Source organism: Epinephelus moara, chromosome 8, assembly GCF_006386435.1.
Source record: "Epinephelus moara isolate mb chromosome 8, YSFRI_EMoa_1.0, whole genome shotgun sequence".
In the NCBI taxonomy this organism is placed as follows: Eukaryota; Metazoa; Chordata; class Actinopteri; order Perciformes; family Serranidae; genus Epinephelus; species Epinephelus moara.
In genome coordinates this window covers 37,245,248-37,262,187 of record NC_065513.1, presented here as the reverse complement: position 1 = coordinate 37,262,187, position 16,940 = coordinate 37,245,248, and the positions used below count along the sequence as shown (strand labels likewise).

General features: G+C 43.8%; 1 protein-coding gene across 2 annotated transcripts in view; it reads right to left on the bottom strand.

Annotated features, from left to right (window-relative positions):
* The window catches only part of znrf3 (zinc and ring finger 3), an 89,933-nt gene that overhangs the window by 28,026 nt on the left and 44,967 nt on the right, over positions 1 to 16,940 (bottom strand). For both annotated transcript variants that reach the window (XM_050051819.1, XM_050051820.1), the window contains exon 2: positions 16,762 to 16,884. In XM_050051819.1, coding sequence (XP_049907776.1) covers positions 16,762 to 16,884 — 123 coding nt within the window. The remainder of the gene's footprint in view (positions 1 to 16,761; positions 16,885 to 16,940) is intronic.

Genomic DNA, 16,940 nt, shown 5'->3' with positions numbered 1-16,940 from the left:
CCCTAAAGAGCTGCAACTAAGTCTCATCTTTTTTACATTTTTACACAGAACCAAGCAACTGCAGCATCGCGGAACCAAGAAAGGCGCGACGGGTCTGACACAAAAGCATAGGCCTCTAGTGTGACATATACTTTATGCATCACAGTATTTTATAAACAATAACAATGGCATTAACATGGCAATAACAATCCTTTACCATCCCTGTTATATGGCGACTGATCTCCTTTGCTCTGAGGGTAAGGAGCTCTTGAATCTCATTGGTTTCCCAATTTGCAGACATTTCTGGCGACTGTTCTTTATCTTTGAGTTAGCCGCTAACTGCAATCAGCTGCTTTTTAAATCTCCCGTGGCATCGTCAAAACTTCACGCTCGCCCTGCAGGTTGTCCTGTTTACAGACATCGTTTCGGCACGGTTATTACCTCCAATGCCTGTCCCCCTGTTCAGCGATCTTATCTTATAAACAGAACGACTAGGCCGTATAACAGCGCAATATTCCCGTCTTGAACAGGCAGTGTAAAGAGACTACTGACGTGGTAGTAATAGATTAGAGAGGTTGACAACTGCAGGTCAAATGTTGTTTTGCTATGTACTGTAAATTAGATTAACTGTGATTTGTAAACAACACATATTTTCATTGTCAATTACTCTTTCAGTTATTTTTTTATCAATTAATTGATTAGTTATTTGGTCTTAAATGTCACAAAATGGTGAAAAGCATTAATCAGTGTTTCCAAAAGCCCAAGATGACATCCTTAAAATGTCTTGTTTTGTCCACATCTCAAATATATTCAGGTTTTGCTGTCATAGAGAAGTAAGAAAACCAGAAAATATTCAAAGTTAAGGAGCTGGAATCAAAGAATTTTCACTTTTTTTTCTCACTCAAACAGATTTATTGATTATTAAATTTGTTGGCAATTAATAAAATAGGTGACAAATAATCAATTCTTGTGTGTTTTTTATAACTTTATATCTTTAAATGGTAAAATAAATAATGTGTTTCTTGAGCCTATTTTCAAAGGGTTTTAGGGAGTGACAGACCAACGCTTCATCCTGACAGTGTATCTTATACTTGCAGATATGCGAGGCAAAATCACCTTCTCTTGGAGGATATCAAACACTCTAACCCTCCAAACTTTCTGTGGTGCCATTTTGGCAGAAAGCCTTCATCGGGGTTACATAACAAAGAAACAATTCTGAAACATTTAAACGCTTGTCATCATGTGGCCATGAAGAACGATATCCCAGCAAACACTGTGGTTTTTATGAACTAACAGACTGTTTTTAACTTTCATCAAGCTCTGAGCTGAATTTGTCCGTCCTCTCCTTTACGAGCACATGTATTTTGATGATGAAATGAAACGCCGGGACATTAGTTTTTCTTGTGTGTGCTGTGGAGATACCATAAATAATAAATGACGGATGAGACTCAAGAGTGTGAAATTTTTTACTTTTTTTTTTCGAAATATACATGTTTGTCTTGCTTGTTGTGCACCACATGCAGCATTTCCTGTCTCTCCCTGGTTTGATGTCTTGTGGCGTCGGGCGTGCAGGCTTACACAAACACGCAGCACAGATGCAAACGTATTGACTCAGACCGCCGCTAATCAAGAAGCCTTTTAGTTTTCTCTCCTCCTGCTGCCCACTGCTCTGCCCTGCTGAGACCAAACGCTGAGCCGGAGGAATGGACAACCGCTAATTAAATTTCCTCCACTTTTCCTCTCTGTCCCTCCCATGTTGTTTTCTTACCGGTTTTGGGCTCGGGCCCTTTGTGATTCTCAAGAAAATAAACAAGCTTTCCGGCTATGGACAAGAATACTATTTTTTAAGTGCTTCTTATCCACCTAGTGTTGGGATGATGGGAAGTCTTGGTTAGAAATGATCAGTGATTACCAGACCCTTTTTTAATCTGGTCAAAAACACTAAAAAATCTTAATTAGATTAGTCCTACTGTGAGTCAAAGACCCTGTCATGTTTTTCCTGTGAATCTGTTTCAAAGACGTGCACTGCGTTAAGAAATACTAAGGCATGCATGTCTAATTTTTGATATGCGAAGTAGGAGATAACTTGGACTAAAAAGAGAAATCAGAAATTTGGATATAAGATGTTTTTCCCCCTCTCAGCTCTCAAAGGAACACCCGAAGGTGGGAGAAACTTTTTGCTGGTATTGAAAATCCTGAATTACCATATTTTTCATGAGATGAGAGCTGTCAGACGAAGGGAAGGAAGGAGATAAAGTTGGGAGCAAGTAAAGACAAGCGAAACTAGATTTGTGCCTGCTGCAAGTCTCCTGGTACATAATAGATCAAGTGTTAAGGATTTTTCTTCAACTTTCGAGGATATAGAGAGTCTTGGATGTGAAAACAGCGGGTCAGACAGGGTTAAGAGATGTAGGGCAGTTTGAGAGAGCGTGAAACAAAGGCTGTCTCACTTTGAATCTTACAGTACGCTTTAGTTTTAATATTTTGCTGGGAGTATCTATTTTTCCGCTGTGGGTTTAATGTCATGTACTGCAGCAGCAGCTTCAATCATCCAACTGTGTCTACACATGATGCATTCAAGCACAGTATAGAGTGTGGATCACACGCATTTTGGCAGCACTCAGAACCAAACACACAGGCTATATACACACTAAATACGTTTAAATCTTTTAAAACTGAAATGATTTTTTGCACAGTTTCTCCGTCCATACTCACACACCTGAAAATGCATATCACATGACCACTCATGTACACTGGGCACATGCAGATGTAAACAGAAAGCAGACTGTCCACTATATGGTGTGTTGCTTCGTTACAGAAAACACCTCTTCATCAGTCTAAGCGATAGAGAGGTGGAAATGTGACTGTAACAGGAGTATACGGCTGTTCAAGTGGAGGAAAACGCATTTGGAGTCACTGCAAAGCAAATACGGCGGCGGGTTAGAGTGGTACCACGAGCATTATCAGCCATGGCAATGTGACAGAAGCACCCTCACAAGAGGAATGAGTTCACAAAGGTATGTAGACCGAGCTAAAATGTCTGGCTTCGCATGGGGATTGATTAGATCCAACTGAAAATCGAACGTGGGTGTCTACATCAGTGGTGCCCATTTTTTTCGGCCATGGGGTCCAGATTTCTCTTTCATTAGTCATTAGTTCAAGGTCCACACAGTTCAAAACATTCAGCGTTGTACTTGTGTTTCTGGCCATGCAATCAAACTAGTTTGCTGTCTCTGTCAAGTAGCTGCCTGTTAGTCACTCACTCTACAGCAGGAAATGGCACTTCAAATTAAAAGCTCTGTTCCGAAAATTCACTGTACTTTGAAATTTGGTGTCTTTTTTAGAAACTCGTCAGATCTGACTTTGCGGTTAGTCATGTATAGCCTGAATGAAACGACAACCTGCGTTGATAGCTACCTCTGACTACAAGACTCAAACACACAAAAACCTGCCATTAAAACCTGCCATTGACAGCCGACATTATTGACAGGCTGAATAAATTCTAAGCAACGCGCATTTTGACTGACATTTCTATACCTCTATAAACTTTAACAACAAAGTAACAGTTTGAAACGGCTTAATTAAGACTTCACTGAGATTTCTAAATCTGACATTACTACAAAATAAAACAGCAACCTTGCAGTTTTTGTGCTCCCCTGTTCCCAGGATGCTTCAGTGTGAACATGCACTATAATCCAAATGTAGTCGAGCTGAGGCGTCTCTCTAAACGGCCACTTCCATTAATTCGTCTGCACTCACACGGTTTTTCTCTAATCTCTCTTTGCCTCGAAGCTGCTTTAGGAGACCATGTCCCTGCTTGCATGAAAGAGAAGTTGCTGTTGTTGCCTCTCTCTTGTAATACTCTATCCTGCTGCTGGTGGAGGGGTGTTGCTGCTGCCTGCTGTCTCCTTTCCCTGGGCAAACAAGGCAGAGCAGGTCAGGACTCGGCCCTATAACCCCCTATTTTTGCCTTCTTTCTCACTGTACCTCTCACCTCCCGCTGTGCAGTCTTCCTACCGGCGAGCCGGCAGAGGAGACTGACGAAACCTTTGGTTGTTTATTTCATTCTAGCAGATAAACATGTAAAGAAAAAGCTGACTGGGTCCATGATTTGTTTGGAAGGAAGAGGAATGTTTCTCAGACTGTTGCTCCTTTGATGATATCCATCACGGTCAAAGTTGAAATACAGCCGTACATGTTTGCCTTTTGATGACAGTGTATGGATCAACTGGTAGTCAAAGAAGAAGATATGCACTGGGAGTACATGTTTGGCATCGCACAGTTTTAAAAAAGTATAAAAAATTGTTAAAGTAGAACCAAAGATATTGTGCACACATTTTCCTTCCTTGTCAAAACCTGGTGCCAACATTATCCGCAATGCAACCCAACTACTGAAAGTTCAGTTTGAGATTGAGGTGTGTGGTGCTGGTAGCTGCTAATGTAGCCTTGAGCCACTTGCCTTAGAGATGACAAGTGAGCTACAGAAGTCTGGCTAATCTCTACAAAATGATGACAAATGTACATATGTTTGCAGAATGTGTAGGCAACGAATCAAGAATTTGGTATTTGTATTTGTAGTCTGAGTAGTAGGGAAGCCCGGTAATATCTGCACGTCATCGGTATCAGCCGATATTGGCTTTAAAACTATCACATGCTTTTTCTTACTCTGCACAATGAATGAATATTACATACATTGACAAGCACTGTATTTCATGTCTTCATCTGCTGGTGGGCCATCATGACAAGAGTATGCAAGTATAATATGATGTTAATTCCACTACAGAAGAGACTCGATGATCACTAAAAGGTAGAGAAGATAGATAGAGGATATATCAATATCGGCATATTGGCTATGGGGAAAATCCAATGATATATCCTTACTGAGTAGTATTGACCAATCCTGTTTGAGCCGGCTTTGGTTGCCTGTTGGTAACGAGTCCATGTGGAGAGCAAAACAGGTGGAGCTCATTGGCCAAAGTTCAATCTCCGAACCAATCAGCTATCGTCTGGTAACAATGTAGCTTTTTCTGTAATTTATCTGCATTCACTGGCCGAAATGTTGTCTGGACGTGTCTCAAGTTGCGGCGCACAGAAGAGGAAGTCTTGGCCCAGGTATTCACTGACTACACCAGATCTCCCGAAATATCGGTCATTGGCCCCAGAAGCTTTATCGTCAGATGATAGCTGATGGTTTCTACGATTGAAGTCTCGTAAGCTTGCTTCTTTCTGACTCCACACCTCCAGATTTCTTTCATTTTCAAATCTGTAGTCCAACTCCAACTGACGCTGCCTCGAGTGACATCACTTCCCCTTTTAAGAAATCTAGGACAATGCTTCCAAACCTCAAAACAAAAGTCTACTGGGTCAAGAGATGGTTGACAGGGCAGGAAAGCAGATAAAATACCTTGTTTCTTCTTTATGAAATCAACCTTATTTGTTCAGACTTCTAATCTTTGCTTTTTGTCTCCTGACTAGATTTTACCTTTGCAGCCCTCTAAAAAATATTTAAATAAAGCCATTCTTTGTAGGTTGAACTGCTCACAAAAAAAGCACTGGCCTAAAAGGCAGGAAACCATTGATCTACAAAATGGTGAGCTGTTGACTGAGTCCATCTCTTCACCAAACATAGCGAGCAACCTTTTCCTTTGTTGTGTCCCAATAAAGATAACATCAGAACAGGAAATGTCTGTGGCTGTAAATAGGATTTAAACAAAGCATGGCAGCAAGATGGTGCAAGGTGTGTTTACTTCATTCATCTACGCCTCCAATATACCACCTCATTGTTGTCGTATCTCCGCTTTGGTCATCAGAAATGATACACCAACTACCAGATCACATCCAGGAGTCATGAGGTAGTGTCCTAAAGTACAGTTTTGGGGTACTGTACCTCTATTTAACAACATTTTATTCAAAAGTACAGTGATTTTTACTCTCCTACATTCATCTGACAGCCACTTGCAGTTTAAGATTTTTTCAAGCAAACATATTAAATCATTTTTCTAATACAAAGCATTTAAAAACTTCTATAACCCCGGACAACAGCCATCCAGATGTCTCATTAAATTTTATCGTTATATTGCCCTCCAATAAACGATGCTAATGTCTCTCCCAGTTTCTGCCAGGTGCATTCCCCATTCGTCCCCCCCCTCCCTATCTCCATGTTTCTCTTTCTCTTCTTCCATTACCTCACTGTCTCAGAGCACGGGCAGCTCCAATGTCGCCCTCATACACCCACCCCACACTACTTCTCCATCTCCTTGTGCTGGGCACAACCTCGGCTCCCTGGCAGAGCATAAAAGAAAAGTTCAAACCACAAGAGCAGGATGACATTTTCACCCCCGCTAACCCTCCAGTAGAGGAATCATCTGTAGTGGGAAGAGGCATCAGATTAGCCGTGTGGGGACCAGGGGGGCTTCAGTTTCCAGCTTCCGTGCCAGGCCGTGGGCCCGGGCCTTAAAGACAACACGGCCCTGACATACACAGCGGGGCGCGGAACGCGAGGATTCTCATGCACACAGGCGCATTCCCCTACAAAGCAACAGGCTTAGACGGAGATGAAGAGAGAAAAGACAGGGCTTTGGTTGACGTGGGTGGAAGTCTGGTCCTATCTTTTCTAAGATTTACTTTTTCCACGGCTCATCTTTTGATCCAGCGCCGCCCCGTCTTTTCTGGGCGCAGTTTGACAGACAGGGGAGCTTTAGCTGTGGCTGGCGTCTGACTCTCAAATAACAATTGTGATTAAGAATAAAAATCAATGTAAGGGTGGGGGAAAATAAAAAGAAACAAGTCCAACTTTCCTCTCACTTCCCCTCCTCTCTTCTTCTCCCTTCCCCTGTTTTCTTCCCTCGTCTTCCTTCCCTCTCTCCCTCCATCTCTCTCTCATCTTAAGTCCCCAGGGCTCCTTTCTTCTCTCTTTAAATGGGGGCCTGAGCTGTGAAGTCTAATAATGGTCATTTGGCCTCCCATTGAAAGCTGGGTAATTCGGCCCAGGGACGGCTCACTTTGAGCCACATGACACAAGGAGCTTCCCAGTGACCATGGAAACGAGCGCAGTGGGATCCCGGGCGCCTCCAAGCGCCGTGAAACGTGGTGAAGCGGTGATTTAGGAGAGGGACTTTTTTGGTGGGGGTGGGTGGGTGGGGTTGGATTGAAGTAGGAAGGTGGGTGAGGGTTCCAACACAGCCTGAGAGAGGGGGTTGAGAGAGATAGAAAGAAACAGAGAGGGAGAGGGAGAGGCCCCTGCCTGGTCACAGTGGAAACCTCTCCCGACACCCCGCCAGGAAGAGCGGCCAAGATAATATCAGCAAGTTGAGGCGTACACAAACATGAAAGGAGAGCCCAAGAGGCAGGCCCCTGAGTGCTCCGTGCTTCACAAGCTTTTTTCTCCCCCTTTTTTCTCCTCTCCCTGCTGCTCCTCCTCTCTTTTTCAATTTCTCTTTCTAGCCCTCCCTCCATGCTGCGGTGTTTGAAAGTGTTTGTTCAGGGTGTTTGGGGCAAGGGGCAGGTGGAGAGGAAGCTAAAGAGTTAGCTTGTACATTTTTCCCTTGAAACACTGCGAAGGCAGCCAGACATTGCTCAAGTTTGTTTACAGCCCTGTAACTTTTCTCAGTTTTCTTGATTTGACTCATGGAGGTAATGTGGCACCAAAAATGTTGTGAATGCAATTAAGATTTAGTACTTTATCGAGTGTGTAGATGCAGTTTAAAGCATGTGAAATCCCTGTGAGACCTGGTGTAGAGTTAGAAGTGCACTTGTATTTTGTAAATTTAATATGTCATTTAAACTTTTTGTTGAGTGTTTGTAAATTTTATCTCCATGTGTTGTTTTTAATGTTTCCTGTGGACATGAACTTGACACACATCGCCTCTTCTGTACCTCCTGGGTTTCCGTAGCTCCTTCTGTCTGCCTTTCACAGTGCTGTTTTGCATTGCTGGGGGTAAGTGGCATTGATGAGTAATTAATTAATATTTACTCTGTAAACTGAGCGGTGTATGTTGTAATCTTTGGCACATATTGTTCACTGCTTTTATTGTCACGTTAGCAGCTGTTTTGTTTTGTTGTAACCGCTAATGTGAGATTTGTAGACTTTTGTTCAATTAACTTTTTGTAGCCATTTGTGGTACAGGGAAGCGCCTTGTTTCATGTGATCACATAGCGTCGCAGTTTTAACATCCAATATCTAGTGTTTTCTGTGTTTAGGAGCAGAAGTAGGTGTCCAGAGGGCAATTAATGTGTCATATTGTCTTCTGCAGGAGTGAATACATTTCGGAAAACAATATCCTCAAGTCGTCATTTGTGCCCTGTCCACACACGTTACACTGGCTATGCATAAACCTTAAAAACGTTCCTTGAATTTGACAAAAACACATCTTTCAATGGTGGAGAAGCACAGTCTTCTAGAAAGAGAACCTGAGTAAAAGTGAAAAGAAAACTTCTACATCTGACAAGGCTGAGAAGCTACTACAACATTAGTCTCTGTTATAATTCATGCTACAGCTGCCAATGTTGGCCGGCTTGATTTAAACAACCCAAAATTGACTTTCAATTTGTCACACTCAACTGAAAGGAAGTAAACCCCGTCGTTTTTAGCACAAGCATAGGGGAAAATTGTCTTATCAATATGCTGCATCTTCATGGCTCTGCTATGAAAAGATTTCTTTTAAAAACTCAGAGGGGGGAAAAAAAAAGCCTTCATCTGTATCGAACAAAAGCCGCCGTTGTGAATCAATCACTATTGTGGCTTCACTGCAATTTAACAAAACACTCTGAAGACTGTAGAGTGTAAAACTACAGCAATTTTCTTTCTCTCTGTTATCAAGGCTCTCTGCTTCACGAAGGTCTTTGAGGAGAGCGAAGGGAAAAGCATGAAAAAGGGAAAGGAGTGAGAAGAGAGTGATGAGAGGGACACGGTGAGTCACTCAGCATCACAACACAAGCTGATCTGCCAGCCTTCTGCTTCTCCTTATCCAGACTGATCAACAGTGGATGAACCGATGCATTCACATATACGCATGTCAACAAATCCGCCCACTGATCAGACAGTATTCCTGCACATGATGACAGACATGCTGTATTAGGAGTGGTCTGTAAACAAGGCCAAAATGAAGCCAGTTCAATCCGGCATTGAAGCTTCTCTACAACAAGCCCTGCGGCTTGACACCCTACTGGTATTGCCGTGGCCTCGGGACGACCTCGAGCACACACCTGAGTGTGTAGGACAGCTAACCTGGCCGCAGGCTCGGAGCCAGTCGCCCGCAATATCACACTCATCTGTCTGTTGCCTTTTCTTTCTGTTAATGCAGGTTTCTTCAGACAAGCGTGCACACACGCACACACAGACACCATCCTTGTAGCCCTCATGTACTTTCTATATCCCTGTCATTCCTCTCTCACACACACACGCACACACACACACACTACACTCTCTCTGCAGCTCTGGCTGAGATGCCAGACACGGTTAGAGTCCAAAAGCCACTTAGCACTAAGACACAGCAGCTGTTTGCTCTGGCCTGCTGTCCCATGGTGCCAACTTGAGGGCCACGGTAGAAAAAGACGCACAGACACACTCCTCTGCCATCTCACATTGTTCCATGGCAACTGCGGTTTTGGGATTGTGTTTGTATGTGTGTCAAAGACAGAGCTTTCCACACAGGATACACTTTTTATGGTTGTGTGCCTCTGGCTAAAACTTTAAAGTAGCAGGCTTTATTTCTGGGAGGATATGTCAATAAAGATCTTGAAACTTTTCTTGTTGCTTTAGTTATTTTTAAGTGCTTTGTAGCGGCCGCTCTTGGGCCAGTTGCGCTCCGCTGCGATGAAATGTTGTCTTTGGCTGGTGTTTAAGGTGGAACTGATCGCGGTTCAGAGACGAGCGGGTCAAGGGCAGCGCCAGGCCACACACAACAAGCACATACCAGGGAGGTTTACATGCTATGCCAGCCAAGAGGCTTGCTTTACACAAGCTGCAGGGCTGTGTGGGAGGATGGGTCGCATTTTTCTGCTTATGTGCGTACAGAAAAAAAAAAAAAAAAAAGTTGTACCGAGCGAGACACAAATCCCAACCACCCACTTACCAAACCAGACACATTTGCTTTCGTCATCTCCTTGAGAAGCCAAACCCCCAACCTCTCTCTCCCATCCCTCTGTCCTCCAACTCCCACTCCTCTTTCTACCCGCCACCACTCCACAGTTGCCCGGGTTGGGGGCTGATGTCATGAGAGCCCGAGGAGGATGAAAGGGGAAAAGCCGGCATGCTAAGGCCCCGTGAGGCCACTGGACTGACACCGCGGCACTTGAAAGAAGAGATATCTCCCTGGCACAGTGACAAAGACCCTGACGAGCCTGGGCCACCAATGGAAGCCAGTGGCATGATTTCATGTTCCAGAGGAGCTGCCAAAAATCGTAGTGTATGTGTGTGAAAGACAGCGTAGAGAAGAAGGGAGGGAGGCCAGTTCTGAGAAAGTCAGGCAGCAGGGAGGAAATGACAACCAAAAATATGTTATTGACTGCAATAAATAGCTCAGCTTGAGAAAGGATACATGTGTGCAGAGGTGTAAGCATGATTTACAACATTTACAAGCACCTCAAAAGAAAGCAGAGACTTCATGAGCTGGAACTAAAAAGAAACAACCGCTGGTCCTCTGAGCACCAGGGCACCTTGCAGTGTCATCCTCATATGACACCATAACTCAGACGACTTCAAAGAGTGTCTCAGACACAGTTAGCTACAGTAGGAACCAGTTTGCTCATGGTTTTCCTGCAGCTGGGGGAGGGGCTGCTGCTGTGGCACACAGATGTCAGGGGGTTAACAGCCCGGCAGCTCTCACAGGAACCAGATAGGAAGTGCAGGAAAAAACTGTGTACATATATGTGACACACCAGCACTTTGGTGAGGTTTGCACGAGGACTTCAGAGGCCGGCATGACCGACCTCTTTTCCTCCTCTTCCTCCACTGCTAATATTTGCTTATTTCAGAGCATCTCTCTGGGACAGTTAAGCTGCGTTTCCGCCAGATACTTTCGGTTTAGTACCCTTAGAACCGTACATAACCAGTGAGGACAAGTACCTAAACTGTAGATCCGTTTTGCATTTGCTGCGCAGACAGTGTTCTTAAATGTACAGTAATAGTTGTGTCACAGCTTTTGCCAGTGGTGTAAGGTAGTTACAGTGGGCCCCAGTGCATGCTATTATGATGGGCCCGATGGTGTATGCTGTCGTGCACATATCATCTCGTCACATGATCAGACACTTCAACATACATTTTATCCACCAATCATCACTGCATATCTTTACATCACAAAAAATATCAAATAATTGAGAAATTATCAATTTAATTTCACAATTTTTCACAATCACTCATAAGGGCCCATTCTCCACCAAACCCATTGTTAGAGGGCCCACTTTCTCTATGGGCCCCCCAGTTTCAAGGGCCCCAGTGCAACTACACTGCCTGCACTGCCTATATTTAAACCCCTGGCTCTATTTCCTCTTCACAGACAATGCAGAGAGAGTAACGTCTGCACCTTGCTGATCCACAGAACATTGTTGTGTGACATCTTCAGCACAAAAAAAGAACAGACTGGAGTGTTTGGAGCAGAGCAGGGGTGTGGTGATGCTGGAGCACACAGGCAGAACGCTTTGACACTTTATTTTCTCCTAACGAGGAAATAAATCTTCGCAGGTCACATAATCAGACTGAAATCCATATGCATTTTTTAACTTGAAGATACAGTAATCACTAAAGCGTATGTCATGCAAGAGAGCCAATAAAAACAAATGAAAAGTGTCACCAAAACAACCCTTCTGATCTGCTTGGTGGAAAAACTGATTTAGAGCAGTCTGACAGGCTTGAGTCTCTTAATTAAATAGTTTTGCACAAGCTAAAATCACATTGATACAATATTGACAAAAACAGCATTAAAAGAAATTCAAATTTCAAAAGGGAAGAATCTGTACGCAGCAAACATTAAGGCCTGCATTAACAGCTGGATTCTCAGCATAGCTTGTCAATATATCAGCAGTTCTAAAGTTATGGAAAGAGCGGCAGGAAGTTGGACAGTGAATCTTCCTACTACGGAAAGTCTAATTCGTGAGACAGTGAGAGCTCATCCCTTCTTTTTTCCTGAAATGCTTCATGTTCAGCTATAAAAGCCATCTGGATGATCATATGCATCAGTCAATTAGGATTGGACAATAAAAGTCAAGCCCCATCCTTTGATTCAGTCTAAATTGAAGGGCCTGTCGCTACATGCTGACCAGCTCCTAAGCACAGCTGGGGGGCCTCGTGTTCCCAGACACTTTATATTTAGACACGGATTGGCGTAAACAGCATATTTCTATCCTACAATTCGGTTTTGTGCGTTCACTGTGATTCTGTAATTGAATGGAATCTAAATTGACCAGACAAGACCCCAACACTGTTGGTGGCAAAGTGGCAGCAAAGTGGAGTGGGCTCTTGGGTTCAGTCAGGGGCCAGTCGTGTAGGGCGGGAGGGGGGCGTGGGCTGCCGAGCATGAGGCCAGGCCAGGCGGGGTGAGTGTGTAAGAGTGGGCATAGTATCCGGACCGGGGCTGGGCACGGTGGCCCGGCTGGCTGGGCAGAGTAAGCAGACTGGCAGGGGGTAAACACTGCACTGTCTGGCCTGGCAAAAGTGGCGGTGCCAGCGCAAAGCACCCAGCTGTGTTCGGGCCCCCGGGCGAAGGTCTGTCAAGATGCAACAATGGGCTTTCCCTCCTCTAATTATAGTCCTGGCTGAATAAACACAGAGGAAACATAGTGGTCTAGAGGTTAGGGAGGGCTGGCTAGAGGCCAAAAGGTCAAGGTTCCTGCCATCATCACCACAGCGTCCCTTAGCAAAACATCAAACCCAGAATGTACGAAAATGGCCAGCTCATTAGTTCCGTGTTTTGGCTGGTTCCAATGAGCGGAAGGTGTGGGTTTCTGGTACCCAGTTGTCCTCGTGGCTCAGTTGGCTACGGCACATGTCAATAGCCTCAATCTCTGCTACATCCACAGTAACATGTTATAATTTTTAAAACACATAACTATTGCTAGCGCCCGCACTACTCTGACACATTCAAACCAATAAAACAGAGACTTTTGAAAATGCTGCTGACCCCTGTCTCGTTGCGTTATAGTCTGGAGAGGCGGAAAATAAGACTTTTATAAATGACGACTGCCAACCTTGTTTGCGTCCCGATGGGTCTTACCAGTCATGGAGTGTCAAGCCAAAACATTAACACAACACTGACATATTATGATTTCAAATTTCTTGTGTGAGTACTCATTTCCCACCGCCATAGCTTCCTCCAATGATGGATAATGCTCCGGGCCAGTATCACTCTAATATGTCACCAAATTAACCTTCAACAACTCCCAATTTATGTTTTTCGCTGCATCGATCACCATTTACTCATGTGTTACTTTCATTATAGTTCTGATGTTCTGATGGTTACTGATTGTTACCTAATGGTAAACGGTTACCATGTATGGTAGCCTCGGCCACCAGTGTATGAATGTGTGTGAATGGGTGAATGTGACTCGTTGAGTGGTCGAAAGACTAGACAGGCGCTATACTAGTGCAGTCTATTTACCATTCAACAGTCCAAGCGAAGAAATCTCGAGTCTTACTTTTTGTCATAGCTGTTATTGCTCTGTATTATTTTCTGTATCCAAGCAAACAACCTCAGAGTAGACAATCTGCTTCCTGTTTACATTGGCACATGCATGCCCAGTTAATGTAAATGGTCACGTGATATACATTTTCAGGCATGTTAGTATGGACGGAGATTATTTCTTAAATGGTGAATCTGAATCTAGTCCGAACTTGTGTACCCCGTCCACCCTTCTCTTCAATTTTTGTGACGGTCCCATTAAACAGTAATCAATTGCAGCCTTTCTGACTTCCCAACAAAGGCGTGTGCTCATGTTAAATGTCTGGAGCCAGACACTTGAGATTAGAAAATCCAGGAAGAGGGAGGTTATTTAAGTGTGGGAGAGGCCTATTTGAATCAATTTTGTTTGAGACCATGTTGTAAGATGAGTGTGTTTGCTGATCCTGTGAGTTTATCTTCTCCATCTCCTTTAACTTTAGCTTATATTAGAGTTATGCTATGTAACGTGTGAAATAGAGTATGGTGAATGTGCTAGGAAAGGTAGTATCAGCACTGCTTCTACCTGGAGCTCGCATGTACGGAGCCTGGGTTTTGTTGAAGGTGGCAGTGCTGTTTGGGATGAGAAAGCCATGTGTAAGTAAGGTAAAGGAGGTTGTTGGGTTGGTGCGGGGAGGGGAGCAGTGAGACCTGGCATTAGGGGAGTGTCTCTGGGACACCAGAGATCACTGTCTAGCCTCCTGGAGGTGTCGTGGGACCAACTAGACGAAACACTGGTGAAAGGAGGTTCCTACCCGATGACCCCAAAGACGTGTTAGTTATCACTGCTCACTGGTCTGTATAGTTAAGCCTTGCCATAATAGCTTATCATAGGGCTTAGGAGGTTATTCACTGAGTGCTGATCCTTTCTCTAGAGCACAAACTTCTTGTGTTTATTTGAATTGAATTAGAATCATGTACCTTTATTGGTATGGTTACTTTGAAGAGTGCTTCACCAACTGAGCAATGGATTCAAACATATGACAAAAATGGACTCAGTGTGCAAAAGCTTTCAATATGGAGAGTTATAAAGTAAAAACCTAATCAGCATCAGTGCAGCAGAATCTGTCTTGCCTTTGATATTCTATGCGTTCTTCTTCCTGATGCCTACATTGCCCACAATGCAACTCGACCTTTCACAAATATGCAACAGTCCTCTGCAAGACCTGTAAACAAACTTTGATGTGTAAAATCAGTGGAGTTCCCCTTTAAACTTCCACAACCTGCCATTAAAAGTCATGTCTTTCTTCTCTTACAGACTGACCCCATGTCAGTCCTACCATTCAAAAGTATACTGTTCCCATGGCAATTAAAGTAGTGGTAAGTGGTAAACGACAAGTTAAATCTGTTACAGTTCCCTTGGTTTTCTTCTGGAACTGTAAACAGCTCCTCAAACATGGACGCATCACCTCAATGAAGACCATTTCCTCATGAGTGAAGTCGACCGTGACACTGATATATTCTTAGCTACAGTCGCAGAGGAGTTTGAGTACCGAACATTAGGTCAGTTTTCAGGTCTCAGCATAAGTATGCATCAGCTAGGTAGCAGCAACCATCACCAAGGAAAGTGCACCATTAGCATGTCTATACGGCACAAGGGCTCCTTAAATTATGAATGGCTGCTCTCTTTCGGTCACCGGGCATGCACAGGATAAATGAGACTATAGCCGCCCCCCACCCCTCATCCTCCGGGGAATGTTGGTACATTCCATTAAGAGGAACACTTAATTAAAGCATGATAAAATACCACTCGGAGACTCCAGAGGGGTCTGGGAGCACTGGAGGAGGGAGGGGAGGGAGGACGAGGGGGGGGTTGGTGAAAGACAAGGGAGGGATTCAGTTCACGCTCATTCTCTCAGCGATGGGAAGTCAGAAACAAAATAAAACTAAATCATCCTTCCGTGAATTGTCTCTGCGACTACAAGAGATCAAAGATAGACTCTTCGAGGGGTTTAATTAAGTACAAGGGAAATCATTTTCCCTGACTTGACTGTAGCAAACGATGCTGTCTGCACGTTTCTGCTTGTCGCTCATGGAGCCAAAAACCTCACACACAAATATTCAATACACCTGATAGCGTTGTTTTGTATTTTGATCTGTACCCTTAAGACTTTCAGAGATTGTGTTTACAGGCTGCTATTTGTTTACAGGCAAATAGCAATCCAGTTATTATTCTTTCAGCGTATTCATGTGCAAATTGGTTGTAGATAGTTGTAAAAAAAGATAGATAAAACTCTGGGTCTTAAAAACTGATGAGTACTTTTACCCTGAATATGGCCAGACTTCCAATGTGCAATGAATAAAGCAGTACGTCTTAAATTAATATAGTGAGCAATGCATCACATTAAAGGTCCAGTGTGTAGGATTTAGGGGGATATATATAATCAGGGACTAACTTTGTTACAAAGTTGTATAATTGCCTAGAGTTGGTTCGTGTTCTCACAGCAGCATTTACAAGAGGACCAGATCAAATGCCTTGTGTGAGAAAGCTGCTCTTGATTGGTCAGAAACCATACAGTTTGAAAACGAGGCGCGGCTCCAACTAGAAAACAATGTGTTGATGCATTGGATGTGCTGAATGTGCATATTAAGGCAGTACAGGAGGAGGTGCACGTTAATAATCCTCCAGGAATGTAACATGCTCATGTTTAACCCAAACAATGTGTCATGTGACTGCAGTTGCTTCACATCCAGGTCGGAACACCTTCTCATCACAACGAACCGCACCAGAGTTTGTTTGTAACCAGACTGAGACCACCTCTTCAAGAAGGTCTTGGTTGTTTTGGTGCACACCGGAGTGTGATTGCTGTGTTCACACCTGCCCAAACGAACCGCACTTAGGAGGCAAACAAACTTGAGTTTGATTGAACTGAATCCAAACCTGGTCCATTTGTTTTGGAGAGGACACCTCTACTGATAATTCAGCTCCTGGTAAAACTTCCTGAACAATGAACACTGAAGGAATCCTAACCAGGAGTTCATGCTTGGCACATGGGAGAAGTTTCAGCTGGTTGCAATCTGCAATCCTCACTGCTAGATGCCACTAAATTTTACACACTGCTCCTTTCAGGTGTCAAAATGACTCAAGTCCTAACTGCAGTATGTTTACAACAAAGCTAAGATGGCTCTTTACCTTTCCCAGCACGGTGAGACAACTGGGGTCCAGCTCTGGTTGCTCCAGCTTCACCACTCCGACCCAGCCGTACTCATACAGGTCCTCCTCATCGTTATTATTACATAGTCCCAGAGGATGCATCTGGAAAGGAGACAGAAGTGAAAGATAAGTATTTATATCATCTTAGTCACACCTCT